The sequence below is a fragment of the Solanum tuberosum genome, unplaced genomic scaffold (genome assembly GCF_000226075.1).
Source record: "Solanum tuberosum cultivar DM 1-3 516 R44 unplaced genomic scaffold, SolTub_3.0 scf00073, whole genome shotgun sequence".
In the NCBI taxonomy this organism is placed as follows: Eukaryota; Viridiplantae; Streptophyta; class Magnoliopsida; order Solanales; family Solanaceae; genus Solanum; species Solanum tuberosum.
This window is the reverse complement of record NW_006239002.1, coordinates 1,726,045-1,747,023: the sequence shown is the minus strand read 5'-3', so window position 1 is coordinate 1,747,023 and position 20,979 is coordinate 1,726,045. Positions and strand designations below refer to the sequence as shown.

Genomic DNA, 20,979 nt, shown 5'->3' with positions numbered 1-20,979 from the left:
AGTTTTTTTAACCATAACCATGAACAACCCTACTAACAATAACTTAGAAAGGTGTTAATAAAAATTTAAAATAAGATACATAAGCGACTTAAATTTTAAACCTCACTTAAAGAGATGCATCAATTATCATAATTAAGTGCGGTTCACATATTTATATTTAAGTATATTTTTGCAAAATCTAACATTAATATATGATCGGAGAATGGATTCAGGTGAACCCAGGACCCCTATGAAATAATACCCAATGCGGGTTACCTTTGGAATTTAGTTATTCAATAGTCAAACTCCACTAAATAAAACATCAAATGCCTCAAAGAATAGCCAACATGGCCCATGGGTTGCTTAAAGTTTGCAGGAACCAAAACTCGTCGGTTCATGTTGAAATAGCTAAACATTCAGAAGGTAGTTACTAATCCATGAGTTAGTTAGAAGGTCATTTCAGTCATTTCAGAATGTTAGTTAGTGCTAGTTAGTTACCTCGATTACTGTGCTGATGAATCAGTTAGTTAGTAGATTAGATATTTTTTCTTCTTCTGGCTTTCTATAAATCTGTGGGTGTATCTCACTTGTAAAAGTATCCAGATTCAGATTAATAAAATTCTCTCTCATTTCTTCCTCTCTCCAGTTTCTTCTCTAAGTTCATCAATGGTGTTATGAGCTTGTATGCTCACAGTTTTCTTCAGTTCATAAAGCTACCTTTGTAATGTTTCACCTTCTTCAAAAGAAAGAAAAAAGATATGGAGAAAAGCAATGATACTGTGTTAGAGCCTAAAGCTAAGAAGCACTTTGTGCTACTTCATACGTCATGCCATGGAGCCTGGTGCTGGTACAAGATTGTCGTGTTGATGAGGGCATAATGTAACAGCTCTGGACTTGGGTGCTTCAGGAATCAACCCCAAACAGGCCCTCAAAATCCCACATTTATCTGATTATTTAAGTCCGCTAATGGAGTTCATGGTTTCACTTCCTGCTGATAAAAAAGTAGTTCTTGTAGGCCATAACTTTGGTGGACTCGTCATTACTAAAGCCATGGAAACATTTCCAGAAATGATTTCAGTTGCTGTATTTCTTAGTGCTCTAATGCCTGGTCCAAATATCAATGCAACCACCATATCTACACTTAAGGTACCAATTTTTGATATTCATAACTTGAGCCAGTAGATGATAGATCTATTATGTTTGTTTAAACTTATACATATTTGAAACTAAATATACTTCATTATAGGCAATCAATGCAACAATAGCTCAACTTGATAATTGTATTACATACGATAATGGACCTATAAATCCTCCAACCACTCTCATCCCAGGTCTGAACTACTTGGCAACTTGTGTTTATAAGCTGAGCCCAATTAAGGTAAAAAAAATCATAATGTAATTGAAATAGCTAATACGTTCTGTTATTCCGGTCATTACTGGAAGATTTTAATAGTTTATCTCAACATCAACTTTGAACTAATTAGGTTTTATTTTTTTTTCCCATTCTTGGTGTTAGGATTTGGCACTGGCCACTACACTATTTAGGCCATTTTATTTATACAGCGGGGAAGATATTTCTAAGGAGATAGTTCTTTCAAGCAAAAGATATGGATCAGTTAGGTGAGTGTTCATTGTTGCTACTGAAAATGAAGCTCTTAAGATGGAATTTCAGCGGTTGATGATTGAAAAGAATCCACCAGATGAAGTGGAAGAGATCCAGGGCTCTGACCATATGTGATATGACCATGATTTCTAAGCCCCAACAACTTTTTACTACACTTGTGAGCATTGCTAATAAGTATAGCTAAGAGGTGTTAATTAAGAAGAATAAGGGGTACATGTGCAAGGCTGAGGATAAAACTTCAGTCAATTCACATATCAGATGCATTTATATGGTGATCTCAGTTCTTCCATAGATGTCCTATTACCGAGCTATTTAATTTGACATTTCAATCATTTTCTTTCAGTTGTTATTTCCTTTCATTGTTATTTCAGTATTTCTTGTGAAAGACAGATTAAAGTGCCATTGAAATGTTGTTCAAACTTTTAATTCGACATTGCAATCATGGCTACAATCCCCAGGCTTGCACCAGCCCCTACTACATTGCTTGCCCAAATATTCTTCAAATAACAGCTAGCCTACATGAGCCTAAATTAAGCAAGCTAGGAGAAGTCAAACTCCTTTAAAAATCTAATGCCTCAAATAATAGTAGCTGTTAATTAATTAAGAAGAATAAGGCAGACATGTGTAAGGCTGGTAATAAAACTTGAGTCAATTCACATATCTGATGCATTTATATGGCGATCTCAGTACTTTCATCAAAGTCCTTAGCTTATTACCGAACTAGTTGATTTGGCATTTCAATCATTTTCTTTCTGTTGTTATTTCCTTCCATTATAATTTCAGTGTGGAATTGACATCAATAAACAACCTCTATTTCTATTTCATGTAATTACTTGAGTGTTTATTGTATCGAATGAAGATAAGGTAGCTCCAGTGGACTCAAAGAATGGAGGGTTGATTCAGTGTAAAAAGTTGAAGGAATAGATTACATGGTCATAATTTTAAGGCTGTTAAACATTTTTATTATTCATCTCTTCCTTAAGTTGAATTGGTGAATGATTAAACTACCAAGAGAAACACTCAATATAAATAGGGGCAAAAGTAGAGATTAATATATTAGTTAATTACTAAATAAAACATTTTTCTTAAATCTAATATATCTAACAAACATGAAAACAAAAGTAATATATCAAACAAATATGAAAACAAAAGATTGAAAAGTAATCTTATGGAACAGTACTATGGTCTATGGACTACATATTTAATCAAAAATCAGCCCAACTTTTAGATGAATTAACACGGAATTTCTAGGTTTGCACCAGCCCCTATTACTTAGCAGAAATCAAACATCCTCCAATTATAAAAGCTACCCTTGTAATGGTTCATATGATGTACTCATTCTTCAAAAGAAGGGAAAAAGATATGGAGAAAAGCAAGTTTTTAGTAAGTCTAGTTCTAATACTTTTGTTGTCATATGCAAATGCAGCCTTGCCAGGGCCTAAAGCTAAGAAGCACTTTGTGCTAGTTCATAAGGGATGCCATGGAGCCTGGACCTGGTACAAGATTGTGGCATTGATGAGATCTTCAGGGCATAATGTCACAGCTCTGGACTTGGGTGCTTCAGGAATTAACCCGAAACAGACCTTCCAAGTCCCACATTTTTCTGATTTCTTGAGTCCACTAATGGAGTTCATGGCTTCTCTTACTGCACATGAAATAGTTGTTCTTGTAGGCCATGAAATTGGTGGCTTAGCCATTTCTAAAGCCATGGAGACCTTTCCAAAAAAGATTTCAGTTGCTGTATTTGTCACTGGTCTGATGCCTGGTCCAAATATCAATGTAACCACCGTCTACAATGAGGTACCAAATGTTTTATATTTCCAACTTTAGCAATGAGATGATCTGTTATGTTTGTTTATGCTTTTACACGTTTGGAACTAAATATCCTTTGTTACAGTTACTCAAGTCAGTATCTCAACCTGATAATTGTGTTATATACGATAATGGGCCAACGAATCCTCCAACCACCTTCATCCTAGGTCCAAAGTACATTAAAACTAACCTTTACCAGCGGAGCCCAATTCAGGTAAGCAAAGCATAATTCAAATATATACTATAACTATTCTGGTCATGAGAATGGCCCTAAAGTGATTTCTTTTGACAAAAAATATTAGTAGGCATCACCGATTGGAAGATTTCAATAGTTAATCCAAATTACAGATCTATTCAAGTACGTCATGGCAACGACTTGTTACTGATTTAAATCGGGTTTTCTTCCTTCTTGGTGTTAGGATTTGGCATTGGCCTATACACTAGTAAGGCCAATACACTTTTACAGTGTGGAAAATGTTTCTAAGGAGATAGTTATTACAAACAAAAGGTATGGATCAGTTAAGCGAGCATTCATTGTTGCTGTTGACGATAAACTTCTGAAGAAGGAATTTCAATGGTTGATGATTGAAAAGAATCCACCAGATGAAGTGGAAGAGATCCAGGGCTCTGACACAATGATGATGATGTCTAAGCCCCAACAACTATTTACTGCTCTTCTGAGCATTGCCAATAAGTACGCCTAAGAGCTGTTAATTGAGAAGAATAAGGGAAATAGGTGCAAGGCTTGAGAATAAAACTTCATATCTGATGCATTGATATGACGATCTTAGTTCTTTCAGGGACGTTCTATTACCGTGCTACTTAATTTGATATTCCTGTCTTTTTTTTCCAGTTGTTATTTCCTTTCATTGTAGTGTCAGTGTTTGGAATTGACATCAATGAACGACCTCTATTCCCTGTAACTATTGAATTTTAGTCCAATTAGTAGTCTCTGGAGAGACATGTTGCACGTGTACCGAGAAAATGACATAAATAGTCCTTTAACTATAGGAGTAGGTCTAAAATGGTCCCTTAAATATATACTTAATGGATTTAGTCTTTTAACTATTTAAAAACTTATCAACTTTGGTCCTTTAATTATATACTTATCGGTTTTAGTCTCTTAACAATAAACTTATCGATTTTAGTCCTTTAAGTATTCAAAAATTTATTAGGTTTGGTCTTTGTCCATTTTTTAAATACAAATAACTTAGGTTTATATTAACGGAATCCATGCCTTGAGAAATTAAATTATTTAGCAACTTTTTTCTATTGTTTCTCTCTCTCCGCTACTTTTTTTTCAAATTAACCATATGCGAAGAACCTTAACCTCAACGATTTAAAATAAAATTCAGAAGGAAAGAAAATATAAGTCAGAATTTTATTCAACAGAGAATAAAATGAAGCATATTATTGCTACTAAGGACTTGAATGCACTAAACTTTATTATAAAAAGAAAAAATATATTACCCGTTAAATCCAAAGTTTGTACTCCAACGACTTCATTGAACAGAATTTGTTTAATTTTTCAGAAATTGAAATTTATAATATAGAATTGCAATTTTTTTAAATTTTTTTAAAATAGATCAATTTTATTATTCTATTCATTTTATTTTACGTATAGAAATTTGAGTAAATTAAATAAAATCCACACTGATTAGCATATTCAAGTGCGGATTTATAATATAGAATTGCAATTTTTTTAAATTTTTTAAAAATAGATCAATTTTATTATTCTATTCATTTTATTTTACGTATAGAAATTTGAGTAAATTAATAAATCCACACTGATTAGCATATTCAAGTGCGGATTCAAGTCATTAACAACAATTATATGTTTAATTTTATCTTCCATTGAATAAAATTAGGACTTATATCTTCTTTTCTCATTAATTTTATTTTGAATCGTTGACGTTATTATTCTTTTCATAAGAGTAGTTTTGAAGAAAAAGGGCGGGGATAGAGAAACAACTTAAAAAATGGGGTTAAAGATTTAATTTCACGAAGATTTCGGTTAATATAAACCTAAGCTATTTGAATTAAAAAATGGACAAAGACCAAATCTGATAAGTTTTTGAATACTTAAAGGACTAAAATCGGTAAATTTATAATTAAGGGACTTAAAACCGATAAGTGTATAGTTAAGGGACCAAAACTGATAAGTTTTTGAATAGTTAAAGGACTAAATCCGTTAAGTGTATAGTTAAGGGACCATTTTAAACCTACTCCTATAGTTAAAGGACTATTTATGTCATTTTCTCCACGTGTACCCAATGTGAATGGTATAAACTGTTTAGAGATAATCAAACTAAAACTATCTAAAAATTTATTGAGTTGTAAAATAAAAATTAAAGGCAAAATTTTCAAATTCCTGAAGATGAAAAATAATTCAGATATCCTTCTGTACTATGGAAATGTTACAGCCATACGTATAAGAAATATAAAAGTCTTACATTCTAATTAAAAGTTTAAATAACTTTGTACTTTGTTGATGAGGCCTTCTTAGAGTTTTCTGTTGACAGGTCTTCAACATCTCATAAGGGTGATACCACAAGTGACAGTCCAATTGAATCTTAATAGGTAGAAATGTCTTAATGACACATTTTTATTCAATTTCACATAGTTTAAGGGGATTTTGACCATTTTCCGTTTTACTTATCTTTATTTATATCTACCTACATTTAGGTTGTCTATTGCATATATGGCTTCTTACATAAGTAGCAAGAATAAGGACGTCTAGTAAGTGAACACCACTAAGCTACAGGGTCATGACAAGCAGATTTTCCTAAATTTACCTGAATATACACTTCTACCAATCCTTTCTAGAAATTATTAAACTCTAAAACAGAACATTCTATAGTGTTGATGCAATACATGATTTCAACTCTTTCTCTAATCTCCTGAGGGAAGTTAGAGGATTAATCAACAAAGATAGATGGAAGCTCCCTTCCTTCAGAATGCAACAGGTTAAACCAATTTTATTTACGAACCCCTCTGAATCCTCTTTGTCACAAGTTAGTAGAGTAATAGCTAACTTGTAGAGCTTATCTAACTCTATTTCTACCCCAAGATCTTGTATTAAGTTTGGTATACCAAACTTTAAAATGTAACTCCTTCTTATCAATGATCATTGGAGGCAGTTAAAAAAAGAAAAGGACCCTTTCGGCTTGCAAAAACAGGATATACGCAGGTACAAAACAACAAGCAAAAAGGCAAAAAGTTACTTGTATTAATATTATGGGATAATAAGGTATAAAAGCACATATACATGAACATCTCAAAGGAAAACTGAAAAACAATACAAAAAGCACCAAGTTGGTTGCAAATTGCAATGTAACGTGTGACAGTTTGAGCTTCACAATACTAAGTTGATATATACAGCTCAAAAATGAACTAAATATCAATTATTTAATCCCAATAATTCAATATACAACCAGAACAAAGTGAATGGTAAAATCTAAGCAAGTAACTCAAGATGAACCACCATACAACTGAACGAGAGACAGAATGTAATGTGGTTAACCACAACCTAGAAACTTGTAGAACTTTGGCTCGTATACAACAACCACATTAAGTTCATAAATGGGAAATCGAAAAGAGAATCAAGTAATGACTGGTTCAATATCATTTAACAACTAATAGAGCTTATTAGCTGCAAAATATCTAGGAAACAAGACTCAACAGTTTGTTCTCTCTACTCCATTTTCAACATTCAAAATTTTCACTCATCCTCTCTATCCCTATCTCTACTTCTCATTGCCGAGTAGAACCATTCCGAGGAGAGCACAAAAAAAGCCTAGGCAGAAACGCTAGGTCAAAACAACAAACCACAATTCGAAACTACACCTCAAATAGCTGAGAAAATTTGGGATTACAAAACCACACTTCAAAACTACTTTCAAAATTCATCAATATACCAAAACAAAACAGAAAAAACTAATATCAGCCACATACATAAGAATTTTTTACCAAAGTAAGTCACTATTCAAACTAATTCACCAAAATAATATGTTTTTTGAAAATTTACAAAACTAGAATAAACGTATTTGGTAGTAATGTTTTAGGTATTATTTTATTAAAAAATAATCAATAACAAAAAGACAAAATTCTGACAGAGTAAAACGTTACTATCAAATACGTTTTATTGATTCGTTATTGTCACGTTTTAAGGCTAAAACGTTATTGACAATAACAACTCTTTAGAATCCAATTTACTCCATTAGTTACTATCACCACACTCTTGTTAAATAATCTCTAGTATTCAGGAAGAACTTAATTCATTTTTCCAAGCGCCTCTTTCTTGTTAAATTTTGAATTTTTATCTATTTAAAATTGAGGATTCATCTTAAATAGTGAGGATGTCCATCTTGAAGTGGAACGAGAACGTTTGCTTCTTGACCTGTTGTGAAATGAGATTCACCGATAGTGAAATTAGCTGGAAAATTACTAAATGAATCTTCTACAAATTTTGATACTCATTCTAACTCATCACTTTGTAATGAAAAAGCAGAAAGAAATTGGTACTAAAAACAGTAATTTCTCAACACATGACACACAAGAAAATTCTACCTAATATCAATTTAAGCATTAAGATTGAATTGATATGGTGAATTCAACATGGTATATATAAAAATACACTTTTATTTGGTCGTATTTTAAGTACGGTTGAATAAAGGAGTCCGGAAATTCTTAGGGAAACGCAAGGTTGCCTTTGAAGTCGTCGTCGGAATTGGAAAGAAGAGCGTCGTAGAAATTGGTAGCGGAGTTGTGGGAGTGAGGTTGATGGTGGTGACAGACGGGGTGCTATTAATGGAGAAAATTTTGTCATTAGAGAAATCGAGAGCATCATCGTGTAGACACTCGGTAACGTTTCTGCTTAAAGATTCGTTATTGTCGGTAACGTATTAGCCTTAAAACGTGACTGTGAGTAACGAATTAATAAAACGTATTTGACAATAACGTTTTATATCTGTTTACTCTGTCAAAATTTTGTCTTTTTGTCATTGATTATTTTTTAATAAAATAATACCTAAAACGTTACTACCAAATACGTTTATTCTAGTTTTGTAAAAAAAAAATTAAAAACATATTATTTTGATGAATTAGTTTAAGTAGTGACTTACTTCGGTCAAACATTACCTCAGAATCCCTAGAATAAGTGAAGGAAAAACAAATGTTTCGTACACATGCAAATGTAACAGGAGAAAATAAATTTAAAACACACATGCAAGATAAAAGAAAATGTAAATTAGAATAGAGAAAATGGCCAAATGACCTCCCAACCTATTACCGAATTTTTAACTACACACCTATTCTTCGCGGGGTCCTTATTATCCCCTGAACTACTTTAAAATGGAATAAATAACCCCTTGAGTGCTAAGTTGGCTTAGAGAGTGTATGCTTGCCTATTTTTTTGTTTAATTTCTGTTTTTTTTCTAATTTTCTTTTTTCTTTTTCTTTCTTTCTTCTTATTTATCTATACAACTATACCCTTTTCACCATCATCATTGTTGAAGCTTTTTAAATAGATGTTTGGTATAAAAATTATCAACAATTAATGTATTTTATGAATAAATAATTTTTCACTTATTTAGAACATATCTAACAAATTAAACTTATTTTAAACAAAACATACCCATGAATTATTATTTTTTAAAGTCATGGATTCAAGAGTAACAAAATCAAAGTGAAGTAATTGTATATTTAAAAAATATCTTCAAACTTATTAAAAGAAACTAAAACAAAACAATTTCTTCTACATTTTTAAAGAAGGATCCTACATGTTCTCCTAAAACCCATGAAGAATCAAAATCAAAAACTCAAATTATAAATTAATCATGAAAATTTTAGAGGAAGAAAGAATACATAATGGGCAAGAGAAAAAGTGACTTGAATTTTCGTTTTTATAAATTGTTAGAGATATAGAAATTTATTAAGGTAAAAAATGATGTTTATTATAGTTAGGGTTGAAAAAATGATTGGGAAAGAAAGGAAGAGGATGAGGAAAACTTTTTTTTTTAAAAAAAATTACTAAATGGTGAGATACACATGTAAGTGCGTGTATTTCATCACAAGACACATGCCTGGTAATGACATTTGAGAAAGGAAATAATTTCACATTAAAATAGCTCAGGGGTAAAGTATAAGTGTGTAGTTGAAAATCCGATAATAGCTTAGGGGGTCATTTGGCCATTTTCTCATTAGAATAAGAAAGAAAAATACCTTACGTCAATAGATTTGTATCCCAATATTTGAAGATATCAAAAATTTTCTGGCAAAACATAATAGAAAAATTTAGACTCAAAATCAATTTCAACCGCTAACGTAACACTGTTTCACTTCAGTAACTGTCATTTAGACCACCATATGTATAATACATAACGTGTTCAAATGTTTCGATTTGGAGTTGTTTCTAAAATTCTAATATATTTAGGTGATGTAAGATAGTAGTCTAATGAATGCAACGATTCATGAGAAATCTGTTCAAGATGTCCTCTGGGTCTTGTGAAAGACGGATTAAAGTGACACTGAAATGTTATTCCAACTTTTAATTTGACATTTCAATCATGGCAGAAATCCCCAGGCTTGCAAGTTGCACCAACCCCTACTACATTGCTTGACCACTTGTTGAAAGAGTAGCCAACTTGAGGTTGCTTCTGCCTGGAAGTAAGTTAAAAATCAAATGACTCAAATAACAGCTGTTAATTAAGAAGAATAAGGTGTACATGTGTAAGGCTGAGAATAGAATTTGAGTCAATTCACATATCTTATGCATTTATAAGGCGATCTCAGTACTTCCATGGAATATGGACTATATAGTTCGTCAAAATCAGCCCAACTCTTAGATGAATTGATGTGGATTTTGCCAAATTGACTGCCATGAAAACATGCCAGTGGGTGGCTCATAATTTCATAGACCAGGCATGACTACTAATAGAGAGGCCACAATCTCCACCAGCCCCTTACTACATTGCTTGCCCACTTACTCAAACAATTGCCAAAGTGGGATTGCTTGTGCATGGAAGTAAATCAGCAGATATCAAACTCCTCGGATTATAAAGCTACCCTTGTAATGGTTCATATTATGTGGCTATTCTTCTAAAGAAGGAAAAAAAATATATGGAGAAAAGCAAGTTTTTAACAAGTCTAGTAGTTGTAATACTTGTGTTGCCATATGCAAATGCAACCTTGTCAATCCCTAAAGCTAAGAAGCACTTTGTGCTAGTTCATAGACCATGCCATGGAGCCTGGTCCTGGTACAAGATTGTGTCATTGATGAGATCTTCAGGGCATAATGTCACAGCTCTTGACTTGGGTGCTTCAGGAATCAACCCGAAACAGGCCCTTGAAATCCCACATTTTTCCGATTACTTGAGTCCTCTAATGGAGTTGATGTCTTCTCTTCCTGCACATGAAAAAGTGGTTCTTGTAGGCCATGAATTTGGTGGTTTGGCCATTTCTAAGGCCATGGAAAGCTTTCCAGAAAAGATTTCAGTTGCTGTATTTGTTACTGCTCTAATGCCTGGTCTAACTCTCAATGCAACGGCCACCCTCTACACCGAGGTACCAATTTTTCATATGCATTTTTTAACTTTAACCATGAGATGATATGTTATGTTTGGTTACAGTTTCACATATATATTTGTAGCTAAATATACTTTGTTACAGCTCTTGGCAGAAACTGGTGTATTAACTTCACTTGATAATCGTGTTGCTTATGATAATGGACCTACTAATCCTCCAACAACCTTGAGTTATGGTCCCAAATACTTGGCAGTTAAGCTTTACGATAAGAGCCCAATTCAGGTAAGCAAAGCATAATACAAATATATAATTGAAATAGCCAAGTTCTGTTATTCTTGTCAAGTGAATGGACCTAAAGTGATTAATGACTTCCTTTGCAAAAAATAATTTGTAGGTATCACCAATAAGGAGATTTTAACTAGTTTCTCCAAATTATAGACTTACTTGAGTACTTAACCGGAACATTGACATGAAACTGATTTAAGTCTTTTTTTTTCCTTGTTGGTGTTAGGATTTGGCACTGGCCACTACACTAGTAAGGCCAGTATACTTGTACAGTGTGAAAGATGTTTCTATGGAGATAGTTCTTTCGAGAAAAAGGTATGGATCAGTTAGGAGAGTATTCATTGTTGCTGCTGATGATAACCTTCTGAAGAAGGAAATTCAGAAGAGGATGATTGAAAAGAATCCACCAGGTGAAGTGGAAGTGATCCAAGGCTCTGATCACATGACCATGATGTCTAAGCCCCTTCAACTTTTTACTACACTTGAGAGCATTGCTAACAAGTATAGCTAAGAGCTGTTAATTAATTAAGAAGAATAAGTGTAAAGCTGAGAATAAAATTACTTCAGTCAATTGACACTTCTAATGCATTGATATGGGGATCTCAGTTCTTCCATACAAGTCTTAGTTAATTTGATATTTCCATCATAGTGTTTGGAATTGACATCAATAAATTTCCTATAATTACTGAATTTTAGTTCAAGTGTAGGACAAGGTAAGTCAAGTTCCTTACACCTTTTATCTATCTCTGTTACCAATTACACACTGAAAAATAAAAGGAAAAACTTTACGTACTTTGATATGGACGATTGAATGATCTTTCATGGAGCAAATGCCATAAGTTTTTCTCTTTCATTATATGTTATTCTCTCTATCCCTAATTACTTGTCTACTTTTGAATTGACACACCTATTAAGAAAGTAATAATTAAAATGATGAGTTATCATTTTACCCCTATTAATTATGAAGTGGATGAATTAAAACTTAAGATTTTCAAGAAGTTCTACCTTTTTCAAAGTAATTAATTGAGGGTATAATAGGTAAAAAAATTTTATTCTTTCTTGATTTGTCAAAATGGACAAGCAATTAAGGACAACTAATTACCGTCGATTTCCAAGTCCTCCCATGTTAATAAGACGGTTTTTTGTTTTTACGTTATTATTTAATTCATTTATTTTTATTCATATTTATTTAGTACTAACACTTTTACAAAGTGTCTTTACAAGTACCCGGAGTTGCTTCCCAATGAAATTATTCGAATTATATACTTCATGCATCATTTTGTATATATTGATGTTAGGCAAACCTTAGGTCGATTCTTACATTATTATTTTTATTTTATTATTTGTGTATATTGCATGTTGATTGTACTTGTATATTTGTTTTTATCTCCTACTCAATTTGAAAAGATAATTCAGTCGGGACCCACAATTGTGTATTTCGAAGGAAGCCTAACACCTTTCTTTCGGAATAATTTGAACCCCTTACCTAAAATCTCTTGGTTTCATAGATCATTTAATTGGTTTCCTAGTTTTCCTAAATTAGGTGGCGATTCTTTTAAAATTCGTTTATTCTTGAAATTCTTTTAAAATTGATTCAATTGTTTATTTTTTGAATCACCACGACGTTTTGCCCTATTTGAATAAAGTAGGGATGTAAACAAGGGGAATAGGTGCAAGGCTTGAGAATAAAACTTCATATCTGATGCATTGATATGGAGATCTTAGTTCTTTCACGGACGTTCTATCACCGTGCTAATTAATTTCCTTTCATTGTAATTTCAGTGTTTGGAATTGACATCAATGAACGACCTCTATTCCCTATAACTATTGAATTTTAGTCCAATTAGTAGTCTCGATCTGGAGAGACTCGTTGCACGTGTACCCAATGTGAATGGTATAAACTGTTTAGAGATAATCAAACTAATACTATCGAAAAATTTATTGAGTTGTAAAATAAAAATTAAAGGCAAAATTTTCAAATTCCTGAAGATGAAAAATAATTCAGATATCCTTCTGTACTATTCAAATGTTACAGACATACCTATAAGAAATATAAAAGTCTTACATTCTAATTAAAAGTTTAAATAGCTTTGTACTTTGTTGATGAGGCCTTCTTAGAGTTTTCGGTTGACAGGTCTTCAACATCTCATAAGGGTGATACCACAAGTGACAGTCCAATTGAATCTTAATAGGTAGAAATGTCTTAATGGCACATTTTTGTTCAATTTCACATAGTTTAAAGGCATTTTGATCATTTTCCGTTTTAGTATCTTTATTTATATCTACCCCAGTTAGGTTGTCTATTGCATATATGGCTTCTTACATAAGTAGCAAGAATAAGGACGTCTAAAAGTTTAAGTGGGGCAAAAATTCCTTTACTCAATTTCATCATCTCTACTCTCACAGCCTTATGAACAGAAAGATGTTTTGATATGAAGATAAAATAGCCACTAAGCTACAGGGTCATGACAAGCAGATTTTCCTAAATTTACCTGAATATACACTTCTACCAGTCCTTTCTAGAAATTATTAAACTCTAAAACAGAATATTCTAAACTAAAATACAAAACAAAAATAAAGATGTAATTTATTTTCAATTAGGACCCTTTCGGCTTGCAAAAACAGGATATACGCAGGTACAAAACAACAAGCGAAAAGTTACTTGTATTAATATTATGGGATAATAAGGTATAAAAGCACACATACATGAACATCTCATAGGAAAACTGAAAAAAATGCAAAAAGCACTAAGTTGGTTGCAATGTAACATGTGACAGTATGAGCTTCACAATACTAAGTTGATATATACAGCTCAAATATGGACTCAATATCAGTTATTTAATCCCAATAACTCAATATACAACCAGAACAAAGTGAATGGTAAAATCTAAGCAAGTAACTCAAGAGATCCAGTAAAGCATTTATCTCTTCTCGAGTATATGAACCACCATACAACTGAACGAGAGACAGAATGTAATGTGGTTAACTACAACCTAGAAACTTGTAGAAATTTGGCTCGTATACAACAACCACATTAAGTTCATAAATGGGAAATCGAAAAGAAAATCAAGTAACGACTGGTTCAATAGCATTTAACAACTAATAGAGCTGAAAAGCTGCAAAATATCTAGGAAACATGACTCAACAGTTTGTTCCATTTTCAACATTCAAAATTTTCACTCATCCTCTCTATCCTCCATTTTCTATCTCTACTTCTCATTGCCGAAGGAGAGCGAGCACAAAAAAAACCTAGGCAGAAACGCTAGGCCAAAACGACCAACCACAATTCGAAACTACATCTCAAATAGCTGAGAAAATTTGGGATTACAAAACCACAATTCAAAAGTACTTTCAAAATTCATCAATATACCAAAACAAAAGAGAAAAAACTAATATCAGCCACATACATAAAGAAGAAATGAGAATCCCTAGAATAAGTGAAGGAAAAACAAATGTTTCGTACACATTCAAATGTAACAGGAGAAAATAAATTTAAAACACACATGCAAGATGAAAGAAAATGTAAATTAGAATAAGAAAGAAGAATACCTTACGTCAATAGATTCGTATCCAATATTTGAAGAAGTCAAAAAATTTCTGGCAAAACATAATAGGAAAATTTAAACTCAAAATTAATTTCTACAGCTAACCAATGTCACTAATTTCTACAGAGCCTAAGAAATGAAAGATGAGGACGGATGAGATTCATGAAAGAAATTGTGATTTGCTGTGATTTTCACTGAAGTGATTTGAGAGAGCCAGAGAATGAGCGAGTATAATTGGCTACTACAAAGTCAAAAGGGTATTTTTGGTATAAAAAAACTAGTGAAAAGGATTATAAAATGAGGGAAAAAACAATTTCTGGCGCTATATTTTTTTTAAAAAAATGACGAAGGTTAAGAGCCTGCAAGTTTAATAGTAAAAATTAGTGGAGGCTAATGTAGTCCATATTTAATATAATTTTGTAGAGGTTATGACTGTTTGACTCAAAAAAATAAATAAAAGGAAAATAACTTGTTTCGAAAAATCGATTAAACTTATGATTTAAGAGAAATCGATTCCAAAAGAACAGAGTCGTTACTTAATTTTTTTGGTAAAAATCAAGAAAAAACTTAAAGTTTTCAAAAGACTCAAACAGATAAAATCAATTGAAAAAGGGTTCGAGTTCAATGTATATTTCGAAAAGGTGTTAGGCCCTCGGAATGTCCGCTAACTTGCAGTTGATCGGCGATTTGACAAAAATGACTTTAACTAAATAAAAGAACTCATTTATTTTATTTATTTATTTATTACTATTATGTTTCTAATTAATTATTTTTTAAGGGGAAATATACTAAAGGGGATTATTCTAAAGGGAAGTAACATAAGTGTTGACAAGACTAATGATAAAATAGAGCTAGATAATAAATAAAATATATTTATAAGTAAAACAAATATTTTAACTTTTGAATATAAAGAGAAACGACTATTTTTGGGAAATTAATTAAGTTAAACCAAAAGTGTTGGTCAATAACAAATAAAGAGCAAACGAAGGAAATATCAAATTTGGGCCTTTGATCCAAATTCATGAACCTGTCCTAAATCTAAAAGTAACCCAATACAATGGTTTGGGCCTATTTAATTCATGATTCTGCTGCCGGAATTTCTTTTGGGCCCCTTTCTTGGGCCCATTTACACTTGAAATTTTAGGGCCTTGTTTATGCATTTTCAGCTCCTGCATATCACCATATTGGGCCTGTATATTGTATTGTATACCCATATATACAACAAGCATATTCAGCCTTTCTTTTGGGCCTTCTTGGAATCTGAAATTCCAATTTCCAACCCCTTTACTTCCATTTCCTGCTGGCTGACTCGATAGAAGATAGAATTGGGCCCCTAACCAACGAAATACAAGATCAAAGAGTCTCCAAGGACTCGGGTGGAGCCGGTTCATACATAGAAAAAAATGAAACAAGGTAGAGATTAAAAATAAAGCACACTTTAAATCTATATAATGCAACCAAGACACATAAAATAGAAATAAGGCATAAATACATGCGCTTAGTTTACTATAGCACGGTTATACAAGAATGACAAAGGAATGCACACAATACTTAAAAGAATCTTCACTTAGATTTAATCTAACCTCACATGACAAGATAACACTAAATGAGGGTGATAAATAAATAAAATAAATATATATATATATAAAATAAAAAAAAGGGGCAGTGATCACATGGAAAAGGCGGCATGCACAATTGTTGGACAAGAATAAGAAAAACAATTATCAATTTGGATAAAAGCAAGCTACTGGAATTGTCTTCTATCTAATACTATTACTGGAACAAAAGTTTAAAATAAATAAATAAAGCAAGAACAAATTCATGGGTCCAACAACACCGTAAGAGCAAAAATATAGCAGACTTTGATTAATACTAACACGCAAGTCATAACTAAGAGCAAAAACTAAGCTACTGCTTTGCTAAAATATAGGACAACCAAAATTCATTTTTTTTTATTTTTTTTACAAACATAACGTTATGATGAGGTTTAAAAAAAAACATGGAGACATTCAATTGAAACTTCAAAAAACTTATCATGATGCACGACGGAAGTGTGGGGAAAAGAATACAATCAAACCAACTTAGAGTAGTAAAAAATGGGACAAAACACACTGACCCAAGTTAACATTCCAACAATTTACCAATTCATTTTTTAAAACTTAGTTGAACTAAGATGGACTTAAGATAAATCGACACTATTACGATTGATACTATTACGAATAAGATTTTAAAGCTGTAAATAGCTAATATATGAACCGTACTATCAAAATGAAACATGGCTATAACAAACACCACGAAAGAAGAGGTAAAACTACTCAATCTATATGATTCACGCTAGCTAAATGAAATGAAACAACCACCGCATAACGGATTGTGAGGATTAGCATTCTAGATTCAGAAAATTCACAATCACACTAACCCACAACCAACCAACAAGATTATCAGTGAAACGATAAGAAAATAGAGAGAAGAACAACTCAGAACTACATAGAGTCAGCAAGACTTCTAACCAAACGAACCAGAAAATTTAAATACACAAAACAAAGAAACACCACTGATTTTGAACTAAGAGCAAGTCAAGATTATTTCCAAATTTCAGCTGGAATCTCGAACGAACTTGTGGCAGGCAAAAATGGAAGAATGGAACTTGGACTAGAATTAGTTATCTCCTATTCACCTCTGGTTTCCTTAGTGTATTTCGTATATCATTATTCTCGCCTAAACTGATTTCTTTAATAAATTTTCCAAAATCTAACCCTTAACAAAGGAGAGGGAGGATGAATTTATAGGAGAAACTTAGGGTTGTTTTAGAGGGAAATCGGGAGGGATTTCGAATTTGAAATTCAAATTGCTCTCAAAGGATAAGGTTGAGGAGCTGGAATTCGTACCATTCTCAACGGATTAAAGAAGGGAGCCGTCCGATTTTGAAGGAAGGACGAAGAACACATGAGATGGAAACACCTATAGATTCGAGAATACTCTCGTACGAACGGATAAGAACGAGAGGAGTGGACGAGGACACGCGCGATTGGATAGATTTAATGGGCTGCTGGGTCGCGTCTGGGTTCGATTTGGGTTTCGGCGGACTGTTTCTCGCATTTTCTGGGTTTTGCTCGTTGTATTGAGGAAGAAGACGCGAGTACAGGGGTGGGGTGGCCGGGTATTTTCTGATGTATGGTTTGCCTGAAGTGGGCTGGGATATGAATTGGGATAATGAAAATTGGGCCTGGGTCTGTTATTAGGAATTGGGTCGGCTGGAAATGGGTCATTATTTTGCTGAAAAATTGGGAGAAGAGGGCTCAATATTGGTTTCTTAAAGGTTTGAAAGGATGTGAAAGAAAATGGCTAAAATCGTAAATAGATATAGCTAAATTGAATTTAATTTGCGACTTCGGCTAAAATCTTAAATAGGATGAATTATTAAAAATTAATTAACGAGCTTCTTAATTTTAACAAACTTAAAATAATTGACTCAAATATAGACTAATAACTCGAAAATATAAACTATTGAATAATTAAACTAATTAACCAAATATTTAATAAAAACAAAACATTTTGAGACAATTTTTGAATATTTATAAAATATACTGACCATAAACAAAATTATCTAAAGATATATTTAATATTTAAAAATTCCAAAAGTGACAAAATATTTAAAATAACCTGTAAGCTATTATTATTATTATTATTATTATTTATTTTTGAAATTTTCTAGAACTAATTATTTCAAATCGTTCGAAATTGAAGAAGCTCGATGATTAATTTATATTGTGGAGGTCCAAAATTGGGTGTCAACAATGACAATTCCCACAATTAAACCTCCATTAATTCACCTTCTTTTTTTTTTTGTAGTGAACACTGTTTCACTTCGGTAACTGTCATTTAGACCACCATATATATAATACATAACGTGTTCAAATGTTTCGATTTGGAGTTGTTTATAAAATTCTAATATATTTAGGTGATGTAAGATAGTAATCTAATGAATGCAATGATTCATGAAAAATCTGTTCAAGATGTCCTCTGGTCTTGTGAACGACGGATTAAAGTGACACTGAAATGTTATTCCAACTTTTAATTTGACATTTCAATCATGGCAGAAATCCCCAGGCTTGCAAGTTGCACCAGCCCTTACTACATTGCTTGACCACTTGTTGAAAGAGTAGCCAACTTGAGGTTGCTTCTGCGTGGAAGTAAGTTAAAAATCAAATGACTCAAATAACAGCTGTTAATAAGAAGAATAAGGTGTACATGTGTAAGGCTGAGAATAGAATTGAGTCAATTCACATATCTTATGCATTTATATGGCGATCTCACTACTTCCATGGTCTATGGATTACATAGTTGGTCAAAATCAGCCCAACTCTTAGATGAATTGATGTGGATTCATAGACCAGGAATGACTACTAATAGAGAGGCCACAATCTCCACCAGCCCCTTACTACATTGCTTGCCCATTTACTCAAACAATTGCCAAAGTGGGATTGCTTGTGCATGGAAGTAAGTCAGCAGATACCAAACTCCTCGGATTATAAAGCTACCCTTGTAATGGTTCATATTATGTGGCTATTGTTCTAAAGAAGGAAAAAAATATATGGAGAAAAGCAAGTTTTTAACAAGTCTAGTAGTTGTAATACTTTTGTTGCCATATGCAAATGCAACCTTGTCAATCCCTAAAGCTAAGAAGCACTTTGTGCTAGTTCATAGACCATGCCATGGAGCCTGGTCCTGGTACAAGATTGTGGCATTGATGAGATCTTCAGGGCATAATGTCACAGCTATTGACTTGGGTGCTTCAGGAATCAACCCGAAACAGGCCCTTCAAATCCCACATTTTTCCGATTACTTGAGTCCTCTAATGGAGTTCATGGCTTCTCTTCCTGCACATGAAAAAGTGGTTCTTGTAGGCCATGAATTTAGTGGTTTTGTCATTTCTAAGGCCATGGAAAGCTTTCCAGAAAAGATTTCAGTTGCTGTATTTGTTACTGCTGTAATGCCTGGTCTAACTTTCAATGCAACGGCCACCCTCTACACCGAGGTACCAATTTTTCATATGTATTTTTTAACTTTAACCATGAGATGATCTGTTATGTTTGGTTACAGTTTCACATATATATTTGTAACTAAATATACTTTGTTACAGCTCTTGGCAGAATCCGGTGCATTAACTTTACTTGATAATCGTGTTGCTTATGATAATGGACCTACCAATCCTCCAACAACCTTCAGTTATGGTCCCAAATACTTGGCAGCTAAGCTTTACGATAAGAGTCCAATTCAGGTAAGCGAAGCGTCATACAAATATATAATTGAAATAGCCAAGTTCTGTTATTCTTGTCAAGTGAATGGACCTAAAGTGATTAATGACTTCCTTTGCAAAAAATAATTTGTAGGTATCACCAATAAGGAGATTTTAACTATTTTCTCCAAATTATAGACTTACTTGAGTACTTAACCGCAACATTGACATGAAACTGATTTAAGTCTGTTTTTTTTTCCCTTGTTGGTGTTAGGATTTGGCACTGGCCACTACACTAGTAAGGCCACTATACTTGTACAGTGTGAAAGATGCTTCTATGGAGGTAGTTCTTTCGAGAAAAAGGTATGGATCAGTTAAACGGGTATTCATTGTTGCTGCTGATGATAACCTTCTGAAGAAGGAATTTCAGAAGAGGATGATTGAAAAGAATCCACCAGATGAAGTGGAAGTAATCCAAGGCTCTGATCACATGATCATGATGTCTAAACCCCTTCAACTTTTTACTACTCTTCTCAACATTGCCAACAAGTATAACTAAGAGCTATTAATTAAGAAGAATAAGGGGGACTTGTGTAAGGCTGAGAATAAAATATCTGATGCATTGATATGGGGATCTCAGTTCTTCCATACAAGTCCTAGTTAATTTGATATTTCAATCATTTTCTTTCATTTGTTAATTCCTTCATTGTAGTTTCAGTGTTTGGAATTGACATCAATAAACGACCTCTATTTCCTATAATTACTGAATTTTAGTTCAATTTTGTTTTAAGTGTAGGACAAGATAAGTCAAGTTCCTTACACTTTTTATTTATCCCTGTCACCAATTATAGAGCACATAGATCATTAAGTATGAAACTAATTAGCAAACTCGTCCGCTTCTTCCTTCTTTACGACACACTGAAAAAAAGAAAACAACTTTAGGTACTATGCTATGGACGATAGAAGAAGGC

General features: G+C 32.8%; 3 protein-coding genes and 1 pseudogene across 3 annotated transcripts; all 4 read left to right on the top strand.

Annotated features, from left to right (window-relative positions):
• Positions 1-698: 698 nt before the first annotated feature.
• LOC102586368 (polyneuridine-aldehyde esterase-like) lies at positions 699-1,161 on the top strand (annotated as a pseudogene).
• Positions 1,162-2,875: 1,714 nt separating this feature from the next.
• LOC102580059 (polyneuridine-aldehyde esterase-like) lies at positions 2,876-4,317 on the top strand. Its single transcript, XM_006346474.2, has 3 exons — positions 2,876-3,403; positions 3,501-3,629; positions 3,835-4,317. Exons 1-3 carry the CDS (start codon positions 2,921-2,923, stop codon positions 4,117-4,119), a joined length of 897 nt encoding a protein of 298 aa, XP_006346536.2. The 5' UTR covers positions 2,876-2,920; the 3' UTR covers positions 4,120-4,317.
• Positions 4,318-10,443: 6,126 nt separating this feature from the next.
• Positions 10,444-11,985, top strand: LOC102586036 (salicylic acid-binding protein 2-like). The gene is made up of 3 exons (XM_006346418.2): positions 10,444-10,978; positions 11,084-11,221; positions 11,451-11,985. The coding sequence occupies exons 1-3, from the start codon at positions 10,535-10,537 to the stop codon at positions 11,733-11,735; spliced, it is 867 nt and encodes a 288-aa protein (XP_006346480.1). The 5' UTR covers positions 10,444-10,534; the 3' UTR covers positions 11,736-11,985.
• Positions 11,986-19,268: 7,283 nt separating this feature from the next.
• Positions 19,269-20,766, top strand: LOC102579741 (salicylic acid-binding protein 2-like). The gene is made up of 3 exons (XM_006346473.2): positions 19,269-19,807; positions 19,913-20,050; positions 20,283-20,766. The coding sequence occupies exons 1-3, from the start codon at positions 19,364-19,366 to the stop codon at positions 20,565-20,567; spliced, it is 867 nt and encodes a 288-aa protein (XP_006346535.1). The 5' UTR covers positions 19,269-19,363; the 3' UTR covers positions 20,568-20,766.
• The last annotated feature ends 213 nt before the right edge of the window (positions 20,767-20,979 follow it).